We start from the raw sequence: 20,183 nt of genomic DNA on the forward strand, positions 1-20,183 counted from the left end.
GCTAGTTGTGAAGATCCAGCGTATTTGGAAGCTTAGGTTTAGCAAAATGTTTTTAAAGGGATAGCTATGTAAAAAACGAAAAATATGTAAAAAAAAAACGAAAAATAAACAAAATATAAACAAAATATACAGGGACACGACACGACAGGACGACTTACTGCTACGCCATCTTGGATTCCTAAAGTTTGAGGAGATGCTTAATAGGAGTCTGGAAGGAGAGTTTACAGTCTAACCAGACACCTAGGTATTTGTAGTTTTCCACATATTCTAAGTCAGAACCATCCAGAGTAGTGACGCTAGTCAGTCGGGAGGGTATCAATCAGTTGAAGAGCATGCACTTAGTTTAACTAGCATTTAAAAGCCACGGAAGGAAAGTTGTATGGCATTGAAGCTCGTTTGGAGGTTTGTTAGCACAGTGTCCAAAGAAGGGCCAGATGTACAGTTGAAGTCGGAAATGTACATACACTTAGGTTGGAGTCATTAAAATGTGTTTTTCAACCACTCCAGAAATGTATTGTAAGGAAACTATTGTTTTGGCAAAAGCACCAGCTTTTCTGGATGACTGTTTGATAATGCTACCGGTAGCCGATGTGAGCAAGACCTTTAAACAGGTCAACAATCTCAAAGCCGCGGGGCCAGACGGATTACCAGGATGTGTCCTGTGAGCATACGCTGACCAACTGGCAAGTGTCTTCACTGATATTTTCAATCTCTCCCTGACAAAGTCTGTAATACCTACAGTTGAAGTCGGAAGTTTACATACACTTAGGTTGTTTTTCAACCACTCCACAATTTCTTGTTAACAAACTATAGTTTTGGCAAGTCAGTTAGGACATCTACTTTGTGCATGACACAAGTAATTTTTCCAACAATTGTTTACAGACAGATTATTTCACTTATAATTCAGATAGTTAGTTTTGTACCCGTTTTCCTCCAGCATCTGCACAAAGTCGTTTGCTGTTGTTCTGGGATTGATTTGCACTTTTCCCACCAAAGTACGTTCATCTCTAGGAGACAGAACGCTTCTCCTTTCTGAGCGGTATGACGGCTGCGTGGTCCCATTGTTTATACTTGTGTACTTATGTTTGTACAGATGAACGTGGTACCTTGAAATTGCTCCCAAGGATGAACCAGACTTGTGGAGGTCTGCAATTTGTTGTCTGATGTCTTGGCTGATTTCTTTAGATTTTCCCATGATGTCAAGCAAAGAGGCACTAAGTTTGAAGGTAGGCCTTGAAATACATCAACAGGTACACATCCAATTGACGTCAATTAACCTAGCAGAAGCTTCTAAATCCATGACATCCTTTTCTGGAGTTTTCCAAACTGTTTAAAGGCATTGTCAACTTAGTGTAACTTCTGACCCACTGGAATTATGATACAGTGAATTATAAGTGAAATAATCTATCTGTAAACAATTGTTGGAAAAATTACTTGTGTCATGCACAAAGTAGATGCCCTAACCAACTTGCCAAAACTATAGTTTGTTAACAAGATTTGTGGAGTGGTTGAAAAACTAGTTTTACAGACTCCAACCTAAGTGTATGTAAACTTCTGACTTCAACTGTAGGTCTATTACAGTTTGGGTCTAGAGTGTCTCCCCCTTTGAAGAGGGGGATGACCGAGGCAGCTTTCCAATCTTGAGGGATCTCAGACGATACGAAAGAGAGGTCGAATAGGCTAGTAACAAGGGTTTCAACAATTTCGGCGGATACCAGTATTACGATACTCAGAAAACAGTTCTAATCTTGTAAACTCATAGCCTCTTGTTGTTACAGTTTGAATCACAGTTGTTAATTTTCCAAGCTATAGCACACAGTTATTTACATACAGCAGGGTTTTTAAAAAGGACCATAGACTTTAGGCTACTTCGTGTTTTCTTTTTTTGATCTGAAAATGGATCATTGTGGTATTGCACTATTGGTACCATACATTCAGATAGTTTGGTCATGTTGTTAACCCCTAAAACAGTAGAGTATCAGTCAAAGACTGTACTATATAGGAATTGGCTGCCATTTGAAATGCAACCAAACACCTTGTGCACCTCTTGGGCCTTTCCTAAGGTAGGCCCATACATTACGGTAGTATAGTAATATTCTATCTACTACGTAACCTTCTGACCCCTGCTTTTTATTCTGGTACGGTACAACCTGCAACTCGTGTCTCCAACGACCTGCTGACGGGTCGGAGGAAGTCAATCTGTGAATAAATATTATGTTTACAGCCGGTTGTACATGGAAGTAAATCACAGGGGGAGGTTTAAACTGTCCTCGGGATGGCTGTGTGTGTGTGCGCACGAGGCACGTTGGGGTAAGGAAAGAGAGTTAGTGGGTTAGGACAGCTGTTTTAAACATCCTCTCACTCTCTCTCACTCCTTCCTTGCTTCAAGGAAATAATAACTGGAGCCCAGAAAACCGGAAAGCGTTTTTACAGCCAAAGAAAAAAAACACAATTTTCATAAATGTGTTCTAGAGCTAAAAAGCACTGAAATAAAAAAAGTTACGCGATGCCAGGGCTGAGAAAGAAAGTCACTGAATCACGTCCCACAGCGCTGATGTTCTTACCATCTTTTGCTCTCGAAACATGACAGTACTTCACGACAACAAACGTCTACAACTTCTTCATTTCTTGGTCCACCCATCACATCTCACAGTCCCAGATCGTAGCTGACGCTGATGCATTTTGAGGGCTGGATAATTCTCCCTTCCTTTCCCTTTGCTGGGGAAATTGACATCAGACTTTTGGCAGCACGGGTGTATGGGTGTGTGTGCGTGCAGCAGCTGGGTCTGTGGCAGGGAGGGAGGCGGATGGTGGCTACACCTTTCTTGTGTTACTGGTTACTGTGATCAGAGGAGTCCTGGGCTAGTAAACAGGGGTGTTGAGGGAGGGATCGCATTCCCTCGTTCCCTCCTCTCCCTGTGGGCCTACAACCCCATGTCTCTCCCACCACACCCTTCCTCTCCATGGCCGACCCATCCATGGTGTCACTTACTGGAACCGACACAGTTTGGATCTTAGAGTGATGGTCTGAACTCGGCAAACAACGTGTTGGACTGATTGTATTGAACATTCCAGTAACAAGTTTCCTGCTATAAAAAGCCATATTTTATGAATGACTAGCCTATAGCAAGAGAAGGTATGTACCACCCTCCCAAAGAGAGAATTATATATATTTTCCTCACACAAATTGAAAGACTAATTTGTCTAACTGCCAGTAAGAAGTTCAACAAGTTCATCAACTACCCTTTCTTTTTTTTCTTTTTTTATACCCTGGTATCCAATCGTTAGTAGTTACTATCTTGTCTCATCGCTACAACTCCCGTACGGGCACGGGAGAGAAGAAGGTCAAACCCAGAGTCTCTGGTGGCACAGCTAGCACTGCGATGCAGTGCCTTAGATCACTGCGCCACCCGGGAGGCCCTTTCAACAACCCTTTCTAACTGCACCACTGTAACAGGTGCTTAAAAGTACCTCTTCTACCTTCACCAGCTCACACCCAGACTGGATCTCGGGATGGCTGTCTCACAAACACACGTGACGGCCCTCCTGAAAGATTGTAGCCAGTTGTGCCACCAAAAGCTATCAATTCGATGGTGCGGGTAGAGACATTTCAAACTGAGGAGTAAGGCTATCAATACCCATCAGTTACCCATCTAACATAACATCCCACCATACACATGAATGTGTGTTGGCCTCTCCCAGACAGCTAGCTAGCCCTAAATCTGACTGGGAGATGAGATTAATGGCCATATCTCTGACTGGTAGACAACATTCATGTCGATGACAGTGCATTTACTGAGGCGTGATTCCAACTAGTGTCAGGGCTGTATTATCATGGCTCCTTGGTCCGATTTGCTTAGTAATGCTACATCAGCGAGCTAGAGGGGGAGTAAACAACACATTGGATTGGCTGTCTTTCGATACATCCCAAATGGCATTTCCTTTATAGCGTACTACTTTTGACCAGGGCCTATGGGGTGCCTTTTGGGACACACTCAATAACATCTGGAGATTAGAATCATAAAGAGAGCCATGAAACACAAATGTGCTACTACCTTCAGATTAGATGCCTCCTCTAAGACCCAAAGCCCTTGTTACTCAACGTCTGGGCCTGTGTCACAAATGGCACCCTGCCCCCTATTTAGTGCACTACTTTTGACCAGGGCCCGTAGGGTGGTGCACTATATAGGGAATTTGGAACGACGAGGCATTGATTTAAGAATGTAGAAAAGAGAGGGAGCCATGCATTTGATGACACACTAGCATGCACTCGACTCACTCACGCAGCGACAAAACTTGGACAGGAAAATTATTACGGGAGACTCAACAGACAAACAAATACTCTCCAATAAAAAGAGGTGAAGCCATGGACAAGGTTCTGGCCCCACACTAAAGTCCTTCTCTCCTTCCCCTGTCATCCAGCAGCATTTGCCCAATTCTTTGAAAAATGTGGAAAGGCACGAATAAGAGCTGAAGCTGGCAGAAAATGAAACAGTATGAACATACCTCATAAATAAGGGCTTAAATCAAAAGCCATATGCAGGAACATCAAATTCACTGCAACTTTATATGTAAATTAACATAAGAGAGACGAGATCTGACCGGATCATGAGTAGCCCAACACAGGCTTTAGTACTCGGGAGCAGAACGGGACAGGGAAAACACACACACACATTTGGCATGGTCCCTCAGATCCTCAAAGAGTTCTACAGCTGCACCAGAAAGCATCTTGTCTGGCTACATCACCACTTGGCAACTGCTTGGCATCCGACCGCAAGGTGCTACGGAGGGAGTGCGAATGGGCCTGCCTTCCAGGACTTCTATACCAGGCAGTGTCAGAGGAAGGCCCAAACCACAGACTGTTCTCTCTGCTATTGCACAGCAAGCAGTACCAATGCAACAAGTCTGGAACCAACATGACCCTGCACAGCTTCTACCCTCAAGCCACAAGACGTCTAAACAAGACTGCTAAACAGCTACCTGCAATGGCCCTTTTTTGCTCTCTTGCGTTGACTCTACACACACACCCCCCAACACACATAACATGCACACACATGCATACTGACGCCACACACACACATACAAACTGACACTGCACACTCACCACATGCACTGCTGCTACTGTCTATTATCTATCCTGTTGCCTAGTCACTTTACATCTATCTATATGTACATTAGCTACCTCAATTACCTCGTACCCCTGCACATCGACTCGGTACTGGTACACCCTGTATATAGCCATGTTATTTTTACTCTTAATTTTTATTTGTTATTCACTGTGTATTTATTTTTCATGTCACTATTCATAGTTTTAAATTTATATCTTTAACTCTGCACTGTTGGAAATAGACCCCTAAGTAAGCATTTCACTGTTAGTCTACACCTGTTGTCTCTGAAGCATGTGACAAATCAGATTTGATTTGACACAGTCACTAGCCTGAGGGGAGTTTAACAGCTAGTGTGGGAGAGAGCGAATACGATCCATCATTGGCACACACCTTTTTTTTTACAATAGGTATAAATATCACATTAACCAGTACTTTGTCTCTCTGCCATCAGATACTGTTTCAATCCTCTCCAGAATGGGATAAAACATAAACGCATATCAAAACATATACAGAACACGGTTCGCCACAGGATTCAGCTCAGACCTTTTCCATTTTAAAGAATAACACCAGTTATACGGGGCTGATGATTCTATGACATAAACAGAGACAAACACACAGACAGAACGACAGAGAGAGGCTTGAACTGCTTGTTGAGAAAATCTGCATTTTGTTATGAGAAAAGAAGAGAGTAGATCTTGCTGCAGATACTGTCCTGGTCTGTCATGCTTTGGCAACAGTGGCAACCACCCATTCATGCCAAGAAAACATTTATTGACTTGAGAGAGCGAGCGAGAGGTTACGCCAAGTTTGTGCGACTCATTTGACTGAGGTCTGAGCCTCACCCACCGCACCACCTGCCAGTGTACTGCGCACACACACACATACACACGGCTGTACTACACCTCATTAACCTGACCTTCCTGTCAACCTTAAACACAGCTGACTCAAAAGCTCTTCAATTAGACAGAAATCTCCATATTATTTCAGCGTATTCATTGATACTGTATTTCTCTGGTAAATTTGGAGAACGGCTTTTTGGAACGGATGGCAGAGAAGACGAGACACACAATGATCATGTTCCAGAGAAAAAAAATCACAAAGTCTCAGCGAGGCCCAATATTTATCTGGGTGTGGATGTCTGTGCACGCAGACGAGACAGAAACACAGGATCTAACCATTACACTGTCATCTTCCAAGGAGTACATCAAATATAAAGTCTGCCTCTTAAATGGTGCCCTGTTCCCCTTTATAGTGCACCATTTTATACCAGAACCCTATGGAGCGCCTACCCTATTCTCTAAATGGGGCTTGGTCAAACGTAGTGCAGAATATAGGGCATAAGGTGCCATTTGGGACATAACAAAAACATGTTTTTTAATATTGTAGGAGATGTCAGCTGACATTAGTGAGGTTCAAGGGTAAGTAAACAACATGGTTTGTGTCCCAAATGGCACCATTTTCCCTTACAGTGAAAAGACCTAGTGCACTAAATAGAGAATAGGGTGCCATTTGGGGCACTGCCCTGGTTCAGTAGACATGTTGTAAATGTCTCAGCCATAATACACTTGTTTCATACTGGCAATCTGTCCTTCAACACAGTACAAGCCAAGCCAAGCCAATACACACACACACACACACACACACACACACACACACACACACACACACACACACACACACGACAGTGTATAATAACTTCTGGTTTCAGCAATGCTAAAAACAACTTGGACTCAGGGGTAGACGTAACATAGTAAATGTAAATCCGGGACACTCATTAGTATGACATGTAACGTTTGGTATGTATTCATTTGTGGATGTCTATCATTCATTTCATATAAATTGTTAGGAATTACAAGTCATATGATATGTTACGAATTCCAATTTGTTGTAGCTAAGTTAGCTAGGTGGCTAACACTAGCTAGGTGGCTAACGTTAGTTGGGTTAGGAGTTTGGTTAAATGGTTAAGGTTAGGGTTATGGGACGGGTTATCTAACATACTGAGTAGTTGGAAAGTAGCAGGCTAAGTAGTTGCTAATTAGCTAAAATGCTATTGGTTGTCCGTGAAGAGACACGCAACCTTTGGGTTGCTAGACGTTCGCATCATGCGTTTACCCATCCACCCCGACCAACCACCCTACTTGCTTTCATTTTTTTCCTTAAAGGAAAATTCCACCCAAAATCTCTCTTTTGGCATTTGTTTTATTAGTCCATTGTTGATATGGTCCCCAAATGTTTGCATGTCAGCAATCAAGTTAAGATGTACAACTTTCAAAATACAGCCAGTATGATGCATTTTGTATTTTATCATGCAAAATGCATAGTGCTGAGCGGTTAACCGAAAACTCTGTTATTCTTCGTTTTTAAACAACTAATTGATCAACTCGGTTCAATTATTTTAATTCCATTTCATTCATTTTTTTTCTGTGAGCTCAATGCACATATTACACAGTTTCTCTAGATTAATCAGATCAAGCCTGAACTGTGCGATGTAGTAGTTTGGCAAACAAAAAAAAGTGGTAATTAACTACAATGACCACAATCCATTGTGCATCTACTTGTCCGGTCTGTGTTTCTTTTAAGACTACTACGGAAGAGACAGAAGAATGTGTGATCGTGAGAGGATATGGAAATCAGCTGTCGCTTGGTGAGGTATCTCTACCTGAAAAATACATGATCTAAGTGATTGATAGTTGGTACTCAGCAGTCATGAAAGTATGCCTGATTTACTTTGAAAAACTACAAAATAGTGATTTCGTTCAACAATATTACTTTTATAACAGTCAAATGCGTTCCCAGAACAGAGAGCACTTACCGATGAATAGATCTTCTTGCGCACTGTATTCCACTTGTTCATGCCAGAAAAGGAGGTGTAAACCTGTATTTCTGATATTGGATGGAACAATACAAGGCAGGAGGCTGCAAGGTGTGACCAATACTATTAGCAGGAACTACACATGCTCTCCTCGACGTGACTTAAACTTGAATCTTCTCTTCTTTTGGACTATAGACTACCAATGTTGTTGTAGCCCAAGTAAATGCTTTGTTTTATCTCATGTTTTGTGTAGACTACATCAATCCATTGTAGAAGAGTGCTACTTGGTCAATGTTACTGAGCTCATGCACTCACCTGTCTTAATTGGTTAATTAAAAAGGCAATCTGGGATACAAACAAAGTGGTCACCCATTTCTCAAAGCCAATTCCTCAGCTGGTTACCAAAAAAGTGTCTGAGTTCCCACTTTGTTGTTATTTGAATCCCAGATTGCCCCTTTAACAAACCTTGGACGAGTGATGAAGTCCACACTCTTACAGATGTGAAAAGTGGGTCATTTTGCTGCTGAGCCATTCAACCAATACAACACACACAATTGATTTAAAAACACTTATTCTTTCAGGAGTGACATTGAATAATGTAGATACGAAACAAATAGCTGGTGTCATTTATACCCCAGAAAAAAAGCAGCATCTCCACCATCACTTTGCTGCATTGGGAAACGTGTGAAATAGATTGACAACATGTGTAGGCCTTTACACAATGTATCTGTCATTTTTCAAGTTCTTTGACTACCTCATTAGAGAGGTTGCTGACTGCCACATAATGTGCCAATAACACGAATAACCCCTTTCTTCTTCTAAACTACAAAACACTTCACACCCAACTGCTTTCATTATTAGCCTAGTTTGGTGTGAGAGGAAAGAGAAAGAGCTGCATCCAAAATGGCACCCTATTCCCTATATAGGGCACTACTTTTGAGTAGGGCCCATAAGGTTCTGGTCAAAAGTAGTGCCCTATTTAGGGAATAGGGCGCCATTTGGGATGCGTTTCCTGACAGTGGGCATAGCACATTGCGGAGAGCCTATACAGTTCTAGCCCACTCAGTCAAAGCTTTCTGATCAGCTTTGAATACTGGATAAGTAGACTCAGACACACGCACTGCATATCCAATTCATTACCACCATCACGACTTCCCCCACCCGCCCAATCAAGAGGATGTTTGCATGGTTGCCTTTACTGCTGCTTTTAATAAAAACAAGATAAAGCAATGCTTTCTCTCCCACTTTTTTCTTTGCTCTCTATTTTTTCCTCCCTCCTTTGTCCCAATTAAACACTCCCCCAGTGTGTTTTTACTCGGTGTTAATTTCTTCACGTTTGTTTTGTTCATGTGAAAACGACCTCTCAGAAGTCTGTAGGGGTATGAGGCACTTGGACTACGTCCCAAATGGCACCCTATCCCCTACATAGTGCACTGCTTTTGACCAGAGCCCTTTTCAAAAGTAGTGTACTACATAGGGAATTAGAGTACTATATGAGCCATAGGTAATGCACTTGCCCTCCAAGTTGCTGGTTCAAATCCTCTTCGGATCGGCCGTTCCTCCTAAATCGCTACATCCCTTTCCACTCTTCCTCCCACAGCGTCTCTTGGAATGATGGAACATTTCCTCTAGAATGATGAGGAGAGATATGAGTTCCAAAGGGCTATCCGTTACCAATTAGCTCTGTGGATTCACACACGCAAATGCATAGGATAAATGCTGGAGACACACACAACACACACACAGAAACACACACCCTGGCCTATGGGAAAGTTACAGGGCGGGTCTCATAGCCTGAATTCTAGACTCCACTGTATACTCCTTCAAAGCATACTTGTCGACCTCTATAGATGTACTAATGCTGTGAATCAGCATCAATCTGCCTCTGTAAGGCTGTAAATAATGAGGCAGGACAGTTCGATAGCTGACCACAGATTGGCCTGCATCCCAAATAGCACCCTACTCCCTATATAGTGGACAGCATATAGGTAGTAGGGTGCCATTTGAGACGCAGACATGGTGGTCTGGATCCAAAATGGCCCCCGCTTGGATCTCCTGGGTGGCCTGGACTGCCTCAGTTGCTTCAACTAGGCCTGGTTTATTAAAGGCAGAATGGTAAACAGATTCTCGGGTATTGGGAGGCTCTCTGAACTCTCGGGGGATAATAATAAGGATATGAAAGAGAATCCCTACTGATACTCATTAACATTGTGTTTGAGGGGAATCCCTTTTATCTTTCACATACAATGTGAAATGGTATTATATTCCTTATATACAGTATGATGCACTAATTTTGACCAGAGCCCTATGGGTCCTGGTCAAAAGTAGTGCATTATAAAGGGAAGAGGCTGCTATTTGGGATGCAGTCATGGGAACTTATCTCACCCATAAGCTGCGATGACGTTAACAAAGCAATATGAGGAACAGTAGGGCGTCACAATGTCTACAGTACATCCCAAATGGCACCCTATTCCCTATATAGTGCACTACGTTTAACCAGGGCCTATAGGGTAGTGCACTAGGGAATAGGTTGCCATTTGGGACACAATCCAAGTCATGTGTATGAGTTATGACACATGGAGATATGTTCCCATACGTACTGTCCATGTGAATGACAGCATTAAAGGAGAAAGTGTATAAGACATCTGTGTGGCAGGGACTTCTTTAACTTCTCATTCTTCAGAAACACTTCATGCTTTGATAGTTTGATGACATGACAAATAAGAGAATAGGAGAGACACATGTAGTCAGAGAAAATATTGATACTAAAAATTGAACCAAGCGTTACTGGCAAATAATAATCTGTGTGTGAAATAAAACATAACAGATGGCAATCAAACAACATAGTTTTCCATCAAACAAAGAGTGTCCAAAATGGCACCCTATTCCCTTTTTAGTGCACTACTTTTGACCAGGACCCATAGGGCTATGGTCAAAAGTAGTGCGCTATATAGGATATAGTCTTTAATAAAGAAATATCAAAGAAGATGATCTAATTTCACACATGAGGAAAGACGAACGTTGCTGAAAGCTACATGTACAATGGTGCTAATTACACCCAAACCAACACGCCCTTGAGACCTGATTAGGCCAAATCAACACACTCACATCTTTTGTGGCAAGGATCCTTTTGAAAAACCACATCCCTTTCCACTGAATAAACTTTCCCCACTAAACGTGAATAAACGTTCTGTGGAAATACCTTGGATGGCTGTAGTCTGCATACCATGCTTTATTATATGTCTGTGTTAGCATGGGAGGGAGAATGCTGATGGTAATCCTGACGCATCCCTGTACAGGAACAACCCTCAGGCTACGTCCCAACTGACACCCTGCTCCCTATATAGTGCACTACTTTTGACTAGCCTGGTCAAAAGTAGTGCACTACATAGGGAATAGGGTGCCATTGGGACACACATCTGGGGCTGAGAGGCTTTCTTTAGACCACATCCCGTTTTTGGAGGGTTGGGAGGGATGGAGGTAGTTGAAACAGGCAGCGCTTGGTGAGACATGGCGGGCGCACGTTTGAACCAGCGTTCATACGGTGCCGGAGCGGGGTGTCTTCTCACACTCCAACCAGCATAATGTCTGTGGTGGGTGTACGTGGGGAGGGCGGTGTGTGTGTGTGTGTGTGTGTGTGTGTGTGTGTGTACGCGTGGTTACATACTGTATGTGTCTGTGTGAGCCTTTGCACATGGAAAACTGAATCTGCACTTATGTCTCCTCTGCTCAGACAGCTACAGCTTAACTTCAACACTACCAGGCAAACACACGCGCACACACAGACAGACACACCGTTTAACTTCCACACGGCCAGGAAAACACACACACGAACACACACACACAACCCGCAGACAGCCACAGTTTAATTTCCACATGCCCAGGCAAACAGAGAACTGTTAGAAACGTAACTGTGGTCAGTGGGCATCATTTCTGCTCATCACCACAGCTAGTGTTTAAAGCACAAGACACACAACCTACAAAGATCATCTGGTTGCAGACCTGGGTTGATGAACTATTAGAAATCTGTCAAATACTTTGTGCGTTTGCTTTAGCCTGCCTGGAGTGCCAGGACGTTTCTATTGGTTCCATTGCAACAGGGAAGTTCAATCAAGCACAGATAAAGCAAATTATTTCAAATAGTATTTAAACCCAGGTCTGTCTGGTTTGGATGGGAAAATGGTAGAGCAATAATTGATGATATGTGCATCCCAAATTTCACCCCATTTCCTTTATAGTGCACTACTGTACTTTTGACCAGCACCCATAGTGCACACTATATAGGGAACAGAGCGCCATTTGGGACGCACACAATGTGTTATGATAGGTTTAATTATGTAAAAACATGGCATCAATCACTTCCAGGTTTTTATTCAATGGTTCAGTCAGTACATAAAAAAGAAACAATCTTTTATCCATTTTGTAAGTATTTGCATGTCAACAGAAGTATAACAAAACTCATAGCTACAAAAGGAACAGTCGTAGATCAACATAACAGTGTAGACCAGGATTGTTACCTTTCCCAAAATGTATAGGTTTTCCCAAGAAATCCTGGAAGGAGGAATCGGGATTCCAGACTTCCCTTACCAGGGGCAAGTTCTTATGTCGCAGTCTCCTGAACAGACCCCATGGTGTGATGAAGAAACACTCTTCAAGTTATTAACAGAATTTAGAATGAACAGAATTTAGAATGAACTAAATTTGGTGCAAAAGAAGGAAGGATATCCTTTTCAAATTAAGGTGAGTATCTGTACGAAAGCCTGCATACCAGCTACTGTTTTTTAAAACAATGGAGCTTTAGGTTTAAAATAAAAACAGATCTGGGATCAGGCTACATAATATAGTGTGGAGGAAAATAATATTCAATTCAAGGTGAATATCTGCTCCATTATTTTATTCCCTTGAAAGCCATTCCACTTTAAAAACCAGCCCTTAAGTACCTATCCAGAGATTGGCTCTATACAGTACAGTACATGTGCTACTGTTTCAAAGTATGCTTCTAGCTTCAAGAAAAAAATGTTTTAACAACAAAATGCATTTTTTTCTTTCAACTCCTTTAAAGACGTAAGCATGCTAAAATAGCAAGCACAAAGAAATATTCAGTTATATTTCATACTTCATACTCTAAAGTTGTCCTATTTTTGACAATAGTTCACACATCTTGGTGCTACATGGTCTCAGAAATATCAACCTCTGTGGAAAAAGTATACAATCTTTTTTTATATTCCTCACTGAGTGAATTATAAAAAATAATGGTCTCTGTACACAATATTGAAAATACCCAGTGGTTTGCATAATTATTTGATTGGATCAATGTCTCTCTCTCTGGTCTTCATCACTATAGGCCTGTGAAAACACACACACACACACACACACACACACACACACACACACACACACACACACACACACACACACACACACACACACACACACACACAAAGACGAAAACATCAGTCTCCTTAGAAACCAAGATTCAGACACATTTCAACAACCAACCGCTAATAAGAAATAATAGCCTGAGCAATTACAATAAAACAGACTTTAATATTTGAACATGTCAAAGATAAACATGAGTTGGAAAATGAGAATGAAGCCTGGTTGGTTGGTTGGGGACCGAGAGAGATGGTTCCAGAGGGCTCTGAGTTCTGGGCCTGCGTCCCAAATGGCACCCTATTCCCTATATAGTGAACTATTTTTTACCAGAGCCCTATAGGCCCTGGTCAAAAGAAGTGCACTATATAGGGAACGGGGTGCCATCTGGGTCACAGCATATGAGAGATGAGTGATAGTGCATGGTGACTTCAGCACCCAGAGTTGGGGTTTGGGTTGGTTGTTACTATAGTTACTGTGGCAGCATTGTTAGCTCGTGGCATGTCAGATAGCCAAAGCGTCGGCCTGACCACAGCCTCTCTAACACCTCTCTGCAGGCTCTCTCTCTCTCTCTCTCTCTCTCTCTCTCTCTCTCTCTCTCTCTCTCTCTCTCTCTCTCTCTCTCTCTCTCTCTCTCTCTCTCTCTCTCTCTCTCTCTCTCTCTCTCTCTCTCTCTCTCTCTCTCTCTCTCTCTCTCTCTCTCTCTCTCTCTCTCTCTCTCTCTCTCTCTCTCTCTCTCTCTCTCTCTCTCTCTCTCTCTCTCTCTCTCTCTCTCTCTCTCTCTCTCTCTCTCTCTCTCTCTCTCTCTCTCTCTCTCTCTCTCTCTATATATATATATATATATATATATATATTTTTTCTTCCCCTCCCTCTCTATGTATCTCTCTCTGTCCAACCTGGCGCTCTCTTTCTCCATCTCTCTCTCACTCTCCCTTCCTCCCTTCTCTCTTTCTCCCTTCCTCCCTTCTCTCTCTCCCTTCCTCCCTCCCTCTCTCTCTTTGACTCTGGGAACTGTGGGCAGAACTTGTCGACGAGCTAGCGCCACAAGAAGGCAGAACCGCAGAGAACCTCGTCTAAACCAACCAGACACTCTCTGTCTGCGTCCCAAATGCCACCCAGGCGCTGGTCAAAGGTAGTGAACTATATAGGGAATAGGGTGCCATTTGGGACACCGTCTTTGCCTCTGCCCAAATCCTCTCTAAAGACTTGACGCTGTCTGTCTGCAGTGATTTTAAACCCTGTAAACACTGTTCCCTATGCACCCAGTACTGACTTATTGGAAATGGGTATAAGAGGTGCCTTTCTCCTTCTCTGTCTCTCTCTCTCTCGCACTCTCTCACTCTCACCCTCTCGCTCTCCAAAATGGCCGATGTCCACCAATCGCGTTGCAGAGCCGGTACGTCTTCCAATCTAAGGACTAATTGGAGGGTCTATAAAGGAAAATGGAGGCTTCTGAGTCACCTATTGGTAGTTGCCGGGGCAACATACACTGCAGTGGTGCCGGGGACTCTGAGTGAGGTCATGGACAGACAGACATGGAGGCTCCATCAAATGAAGTCACCTCTTGTCTCTAATGGGATAAAGGAGTTGTCTCAAGACACTATTAATAAGAATCAGACCGGCTGATATTACGTGTGATCCATGTAATAATATATCATAATAGAATCCAGATTTCTATAATGGGTACCTGGTAGCAGACTAGGTTGTTATGCTTTTGAGTGTCAATTATTTTACACTTTTATGAGTAATGTTGAAATATGTTACAGTTTTCAAAATGTGTACTGGATATGACAGACTGTTTGATTTCCGGTCTTATTGGATGGCTTTTCCATCAATATAATCATATAATCATAATAAAATCCATATACTGTAATCATGTCCATGCTACCTGGTACTGTATAATGCCTTTCGGTTGTCTCCCGCTGGGCACACACTGGTTGAATCAACGTTGTTTTCACGTCATTTCAATGAAATGATGTTGAACCAATGTGGAATAGATGTTGAATTGACATCTGTGCCCAGTGGGCTGGTAGACCACGTTTTTATGACGTTATTGTGAAACGCATATTTTACCGTATTTTGCATAAATATGAAACCGTTTTAAGAGTAAAGCGTGAATAACATGCTCTTAAAAATAGGAATATGACAGCGAGATGATTGTTGATTATGACTACAGTTGATTGGGTTATCTTATTGGTGTGATTATGATTGATTGTGACAGACTAGTACCTTTGGGTTTAGATGCTCACCTGAGAACACGGATCTCTTATTGGCATCTCGTACCCCACCTGTGAATACATCAGAACAGACAATAACACTAATTAATCCACATAACTGGGACTCTGACTGACATCCCATCCAACATGGCAACATATTATAGCGTTTTCAGGGGTATTCCAGCTGGGACTCGAACCACAACCCCAAAGCAGATAACTCCTTTGGAGGAGTTTGTGACACCCTCATCAAGGGTTGCTGCCAATATCATATGAAAACAACACTATCAGCACCCATCAAACTACCTACAGTACATACAAACCATCATTACAGAGACATTGGCAGTTGTATACACACATTACCATGTTAATTCATCAAGTTAAAGCAGAAAATATGTTTGTATTTTTTTCATCAGGCCACTGTTGATGTAGTCCCAGAATGTGTTGCATGTCAGCAGTGGACTAATGAAAAAAATACCAAAAGAAAGTTTTGGAGCGGAGTTTTTCTCTATGTTTAATAAATTGGGTAGTTAGTCTGAGACATGAGCCACAGGGTGGTTGGGAAGAGAAGGGGACAGGAGGGGGACTGACTACTCCATTGACTTCACACTACTTTCATCTCATTGAGGTCGCTGCGGTTACCCCATTGTGGAAGTCTCTAGAATAACAGGAAATAGCTATGGATGGCTTTTTTTTTCTTTATTATGTAGCTCTGTGCCATAGACTTGGCGCCAGCTCAGACACAAGAACCAAGGCACTGGCATGGCAGCAGAGATGAGGGGAGGGGGGCTGGGAAGGGGTGTCACTGTGCCAATGAGCTAAGAAGCATACATCTAATGACACACACACACACACACGAACGCACACAGGCATACGTACACACAAATGTAAACACAGACGCACGCACACACACTTACTGAGTCAGTCAGCAGCCATCTCACCCCATGAGCCCTCTCTCATGTCTCGCAGCTGGGCATCTCTCTGTTTCTTTCTCTTGCTCCCGCTCTTCTCCATCTCTCTCCCCTCTCCTCCTCCACCTCTCTCTCTCTTCCATCTCTCTCCCCTCTCCTCCTCCTCCACCTCTCTCTCTCTTCCATCTCTCTCCCCTCTCCTCCTCCTCCACCTCTCTCCCTCCCTCTCTCTCCAGTAGTGTGTGGCTCGTATCCTTTTATAAACACATCATTGCCATAGCCCGAGTATAGTAGCTGAATACGTTTGGCCACTTCACCAGCTATGTTCCTTTTGGCACAACAACCCTCCATACCCAAGAGAGACCTGTCATGTAGTCTTACAGCTCCATTTGATTGCCGCCATTTTGTGTAACGCAATGTTTGGTTTGACTTGGAATTCCTGGATGCATCCCAAATGGCACCCTATTCCTATATAGTGCGTTACATTTGACCAGAGCTCTAAGGGCCCTGGTCAAAAGTGGTGCACCACATGGGGAATAGGGTGCCATTTGGGATGCAGTCCCTGTTTCATGAGTTCCATAAAAATCTTTGGCCCTCTGACTCCAATTCCCACTTGCATTTCAGTCTCAGTACAAGCAGATGATTCCAGGCCCTGTTGTTTACTGAGAAAACTGTGTGTGGATACCAAATCGCACCCTATTCCCGATATAGTGCACTACTTGTGACCAGAGCCCTATGGATCCTGGTCAAAAGTAGAGCACCTCATGGAGAAAAAGGTGGCATTTGGGACACGTTATGTGATACATTATTTGCAGAACATTTCTGTCACTGTTCTGGGAAAGAGAGGAATTAGGGCCAAATGACAGATTTAGTTCCATCTGGCTTGATAGATAAATTCAATGAATTGACTTCAACATGAACAGAATTATGTACGATGAACTGTACTTACACTGTAGTTGTATAATCCAGCCACACTGAAGAAGTTGGCTATGTGTGGATATGCACTCTCCTTCTGTATGTTTTTTCAATGACAGAGACCGGTATGCAATGAAGGGGAGACAGAGAGAAGGGAGATGCTGAGTTGGGCCGGTAGGTGCTGGGATTCGTGCCCACACAGTCAGGGGAATCGTATATGTGCTGAGGGCGGTGGTCTTAACTACAAGGCCAATGTCAGGCACGTGTACTGTGTGTGTGTGCGTTCATTGGCGCATTTCTACAATAACAGGATCTGAAGCCATCTCTGAGGATGTGGCGATACGGAACTCTCACCATAAAAGTTAAGAGCACACACATTTGATGGTTTGATAGGACTATTGAGACCATATTATATTATTATTTATTACATATGAATAATTATGACATATTACTACATTCAACAGATTTATTTATCTGAACATCAAGAGGGGACTTCTGATCTAACTAAGTCATGTTCAAAGATGGAGTCTGTGTCCCAAATGGCACCCTATTCCCTATATAGTGCACAACTTTGCCCAGAGCCCTATGGGCCCTGTAGGGAATAGGGTGCCATTTGGAACGCACAGCCTAGTGATGTCATGTTCAAAGGACAGAGAGAGAGAGAGAGAGCTACGTCGTACCCAAGCCAGACTTATATAACGATTTATGGATTCATGAGATGCAACTGTGTGCTCCTTCATGTCCATCGGCTAGCTCTTAACGTGAATAAATCTCTTAAGTGACAGCTGGAGATGTAATCTTAGACGATATTAACAATCCACCCAGAAATCACATATTCAGCGTTTAAAACTTCACAAGATGTCTGCCTCCTGTGTAGCAAGGGGCATTTCATGACTAAACTCTCATTTTCTTGTACTGAATTTGACAGCGTACATTAAGGTATAAATCCCCTTTATTAGGCCGGCGGAAAGCCATACTTTGTACATTAATCACAGAAAATTGAAGTAATGACATAAATAAATTGAACTAAGGAAATTACAGTGTGCGGCTGATGGCATTAAGAGAGCGATCAGTCCTCTTGTGGGGCAGTAGAATACCACTGACTTCATGAAAAAGTTTGACACTGTGAAACACTGAGGAAAAATGACTTCCCTTGTGGGTCAGTATGGGAGAGAAAAGACAATAAGAAAGGTGGGGAGAGAAATAAACAGCAATGAGATTAAAGATTAAGACAGGGCCAGAAAGAGATAAAGAGCAGAGAAATAGAGAGAAGGGATGAAAAGTGTAAGGTAAGGCACGCTTACTCACACTTGTCCTGCTCAGGTGGTTCCAGAAGGTCACTCTCTGTGTCACTGGGAATGTGCCATGGCTGTCTGATGGCCTGCAGCTGCTGGTAGAACTCATCCTATAGGAGAGGAGATGGGATGGGAGGAGAGGAGATGGGAGGAGACATTACAGGGTTGACTCATGTTGTAGGTAAACAACAGGTGTCTATTTGAGTATTAACAAAACCTACAAATCATTTTGAGAGGTTGTTTTTAAGTTTAAGAAAGTGTGATGAGATCCATATAGTGATGAGCTCTGGCCGTAATAGCCTAACAACAATGTATACTATACATACAACTTGTTTGGAATTAGAGAGATAAATAATTGAATCGTCAAGATGAAAAGCTGCATACATAGCTATACATTTACAAACGTAGGCAAACAACATGAACTGGGCCAAGGTTTAGAGTGAACCATAAAAAAAAACATGTTCTTCTGGAAAATATATATCTGATACAGCTGTTAGAAGTCTGTAAGCAACTTTAAGGCTTGCACACATCGCACAGAATGTGGCTCTAGAGTTCGTCTGCCGATCGTTCAGCACGCTGTGTTTTATGGACCACCCATTGTAGAGGTCTGACTGACGACATTTAAGTCGATTCTACATGGAGAACCGGTGCGCACTCGGTTTGCAAATTACTGCCGGCACTCTGTTCAGAGGTGCCTAAGTACTCTCGGCTGGCAAACTATTGGTGTGTCTGAGCCTTTAGATTCTGTCATTTTTAAACCACTCATTTATTTTATTTTGTTTTTTGTATTTCTAAACGTCTTGACGGTTGAAAACAGAGAAAGTCTATCTATCGCTCTCTCGTTCCATCTCCTCGCTCTCTTTCTCTCTTGTTCCATCTCCATCTGTCGCTCTTGCTCTCTCGTTCCATCTCCTCCCTCATTCCATCTCCTTTCTCTCTCTCGCTCTCTCTAAAAGGAAAATTACAGAGAAATTGTTAGTGAACTAGAAACCAAAGAGTTCCCCATTTAGTTCTACAGCTTTTAAAACCAAGTACACCTTGGAGTATAGTCCTTGGGGCCAAACTTTAATAAATAAATTGCCCGTGTTCCCTTCTAATGGCTTTTATGTGTTCTAGTTTTGTTCCCGTCTAAAGGGTTTTATGTGTTCTAGTTTTTCAGTGTTAAAAGGTGATGGATGTTTCCCAGCCAGTCAGTAAGCTGGTCAGCCAGCCAGCCAGTCAGTAAGCTGGTCAGCCAGCCAGCCAGTCAGTGAGTCAGTCAGTCATTTAGCCAGTCAGTAAGCCAGCTTGTCAGTTAGTCTCGATGGTGGAGAAAGAGAGGACACCTCCAAGCGTCTCTCGTAGAGTCCTGGTCAAAAGTAGTGCACTATTAAAGGGAGTAGGTTGCCATTTGGGACGTAAAGGCAGTGTTTCAAGAAGAGTTACAACAGGAAGAGGAATAATCAGGTTTGTACATCCATTCTTTCCTGTCCTCTCTCTTGCTCTCCCTTGCTTTCTGTACATCAGGTTTATAAACAGGCCCAGGATTCTTGCTCTCTTTCTGCCTCTGTTTGTTT

General features: G+C 42.7%; 1 protein-coding gene across 6 annotated transcripts in view; it reads right to left on the reverse strand.

Annotated features, from left to right (window-relative positions):
* Nucleotides 1–12,275: 12,275 nt before the first annotated feature.
* lg11h8orf34 (linkage group 11 C8orf34 homolog) overlaps nucleotides 12,276–20,183 on the reverse strand; it is a 153,779-nt gene continuing 145,871 nt past the window's right edge. The window contains exons 13-16 of one of the 6 annotated variants that reach the window (XM_031836112.1): nucleotides 18,641–18,737; nucleotides 15,543–15,581; nucleotides 14,640–14,723; nucleotides 12,276–13,266 (exon numbers count right to left, since the gene is read on the reverse strand). In XM_031836112.1, the coding sequence (XP_031691972.1) occupies nucleotides 14,704–14,723; nucleotides 15,543–15,581; nucleotides 18,641–18,737 (156 nt within the window). In that variant the 3' untranslated portion in view covers nucleotides 12,276–13,266; nucleotides 14,640–14,703. Of the gene's footprint in view, nucleotides 13,267–14,639; nucleotides 14,724–15,542; nucleotides 15,582–17,366; nucleotides 17,430–18,640; nucleotides 19,577–20,183 lie in introns of those variants that run through there. The other 5 variants (XM_031836114.1, XM_031836109.1, XM_031836111.1 and 2 more) reach the window with 5 other exon arrangements.

The sequence above is a fragment of the Oncorhynchus kisutch genome, linkage group LG11 (genome assembly GCF_002021735.2).
Source record: "Oncorhynchus kisutch isolate 150728-3 linkage group LG11, Okis_V2, whole genome shotgun sequence".
NCBI lineage: Eukaryota > Metazoa > Chordata > Actinopteri > Salmoniformes > Salmonidae > Oncorhynchus > Oncorhynchus kisutch.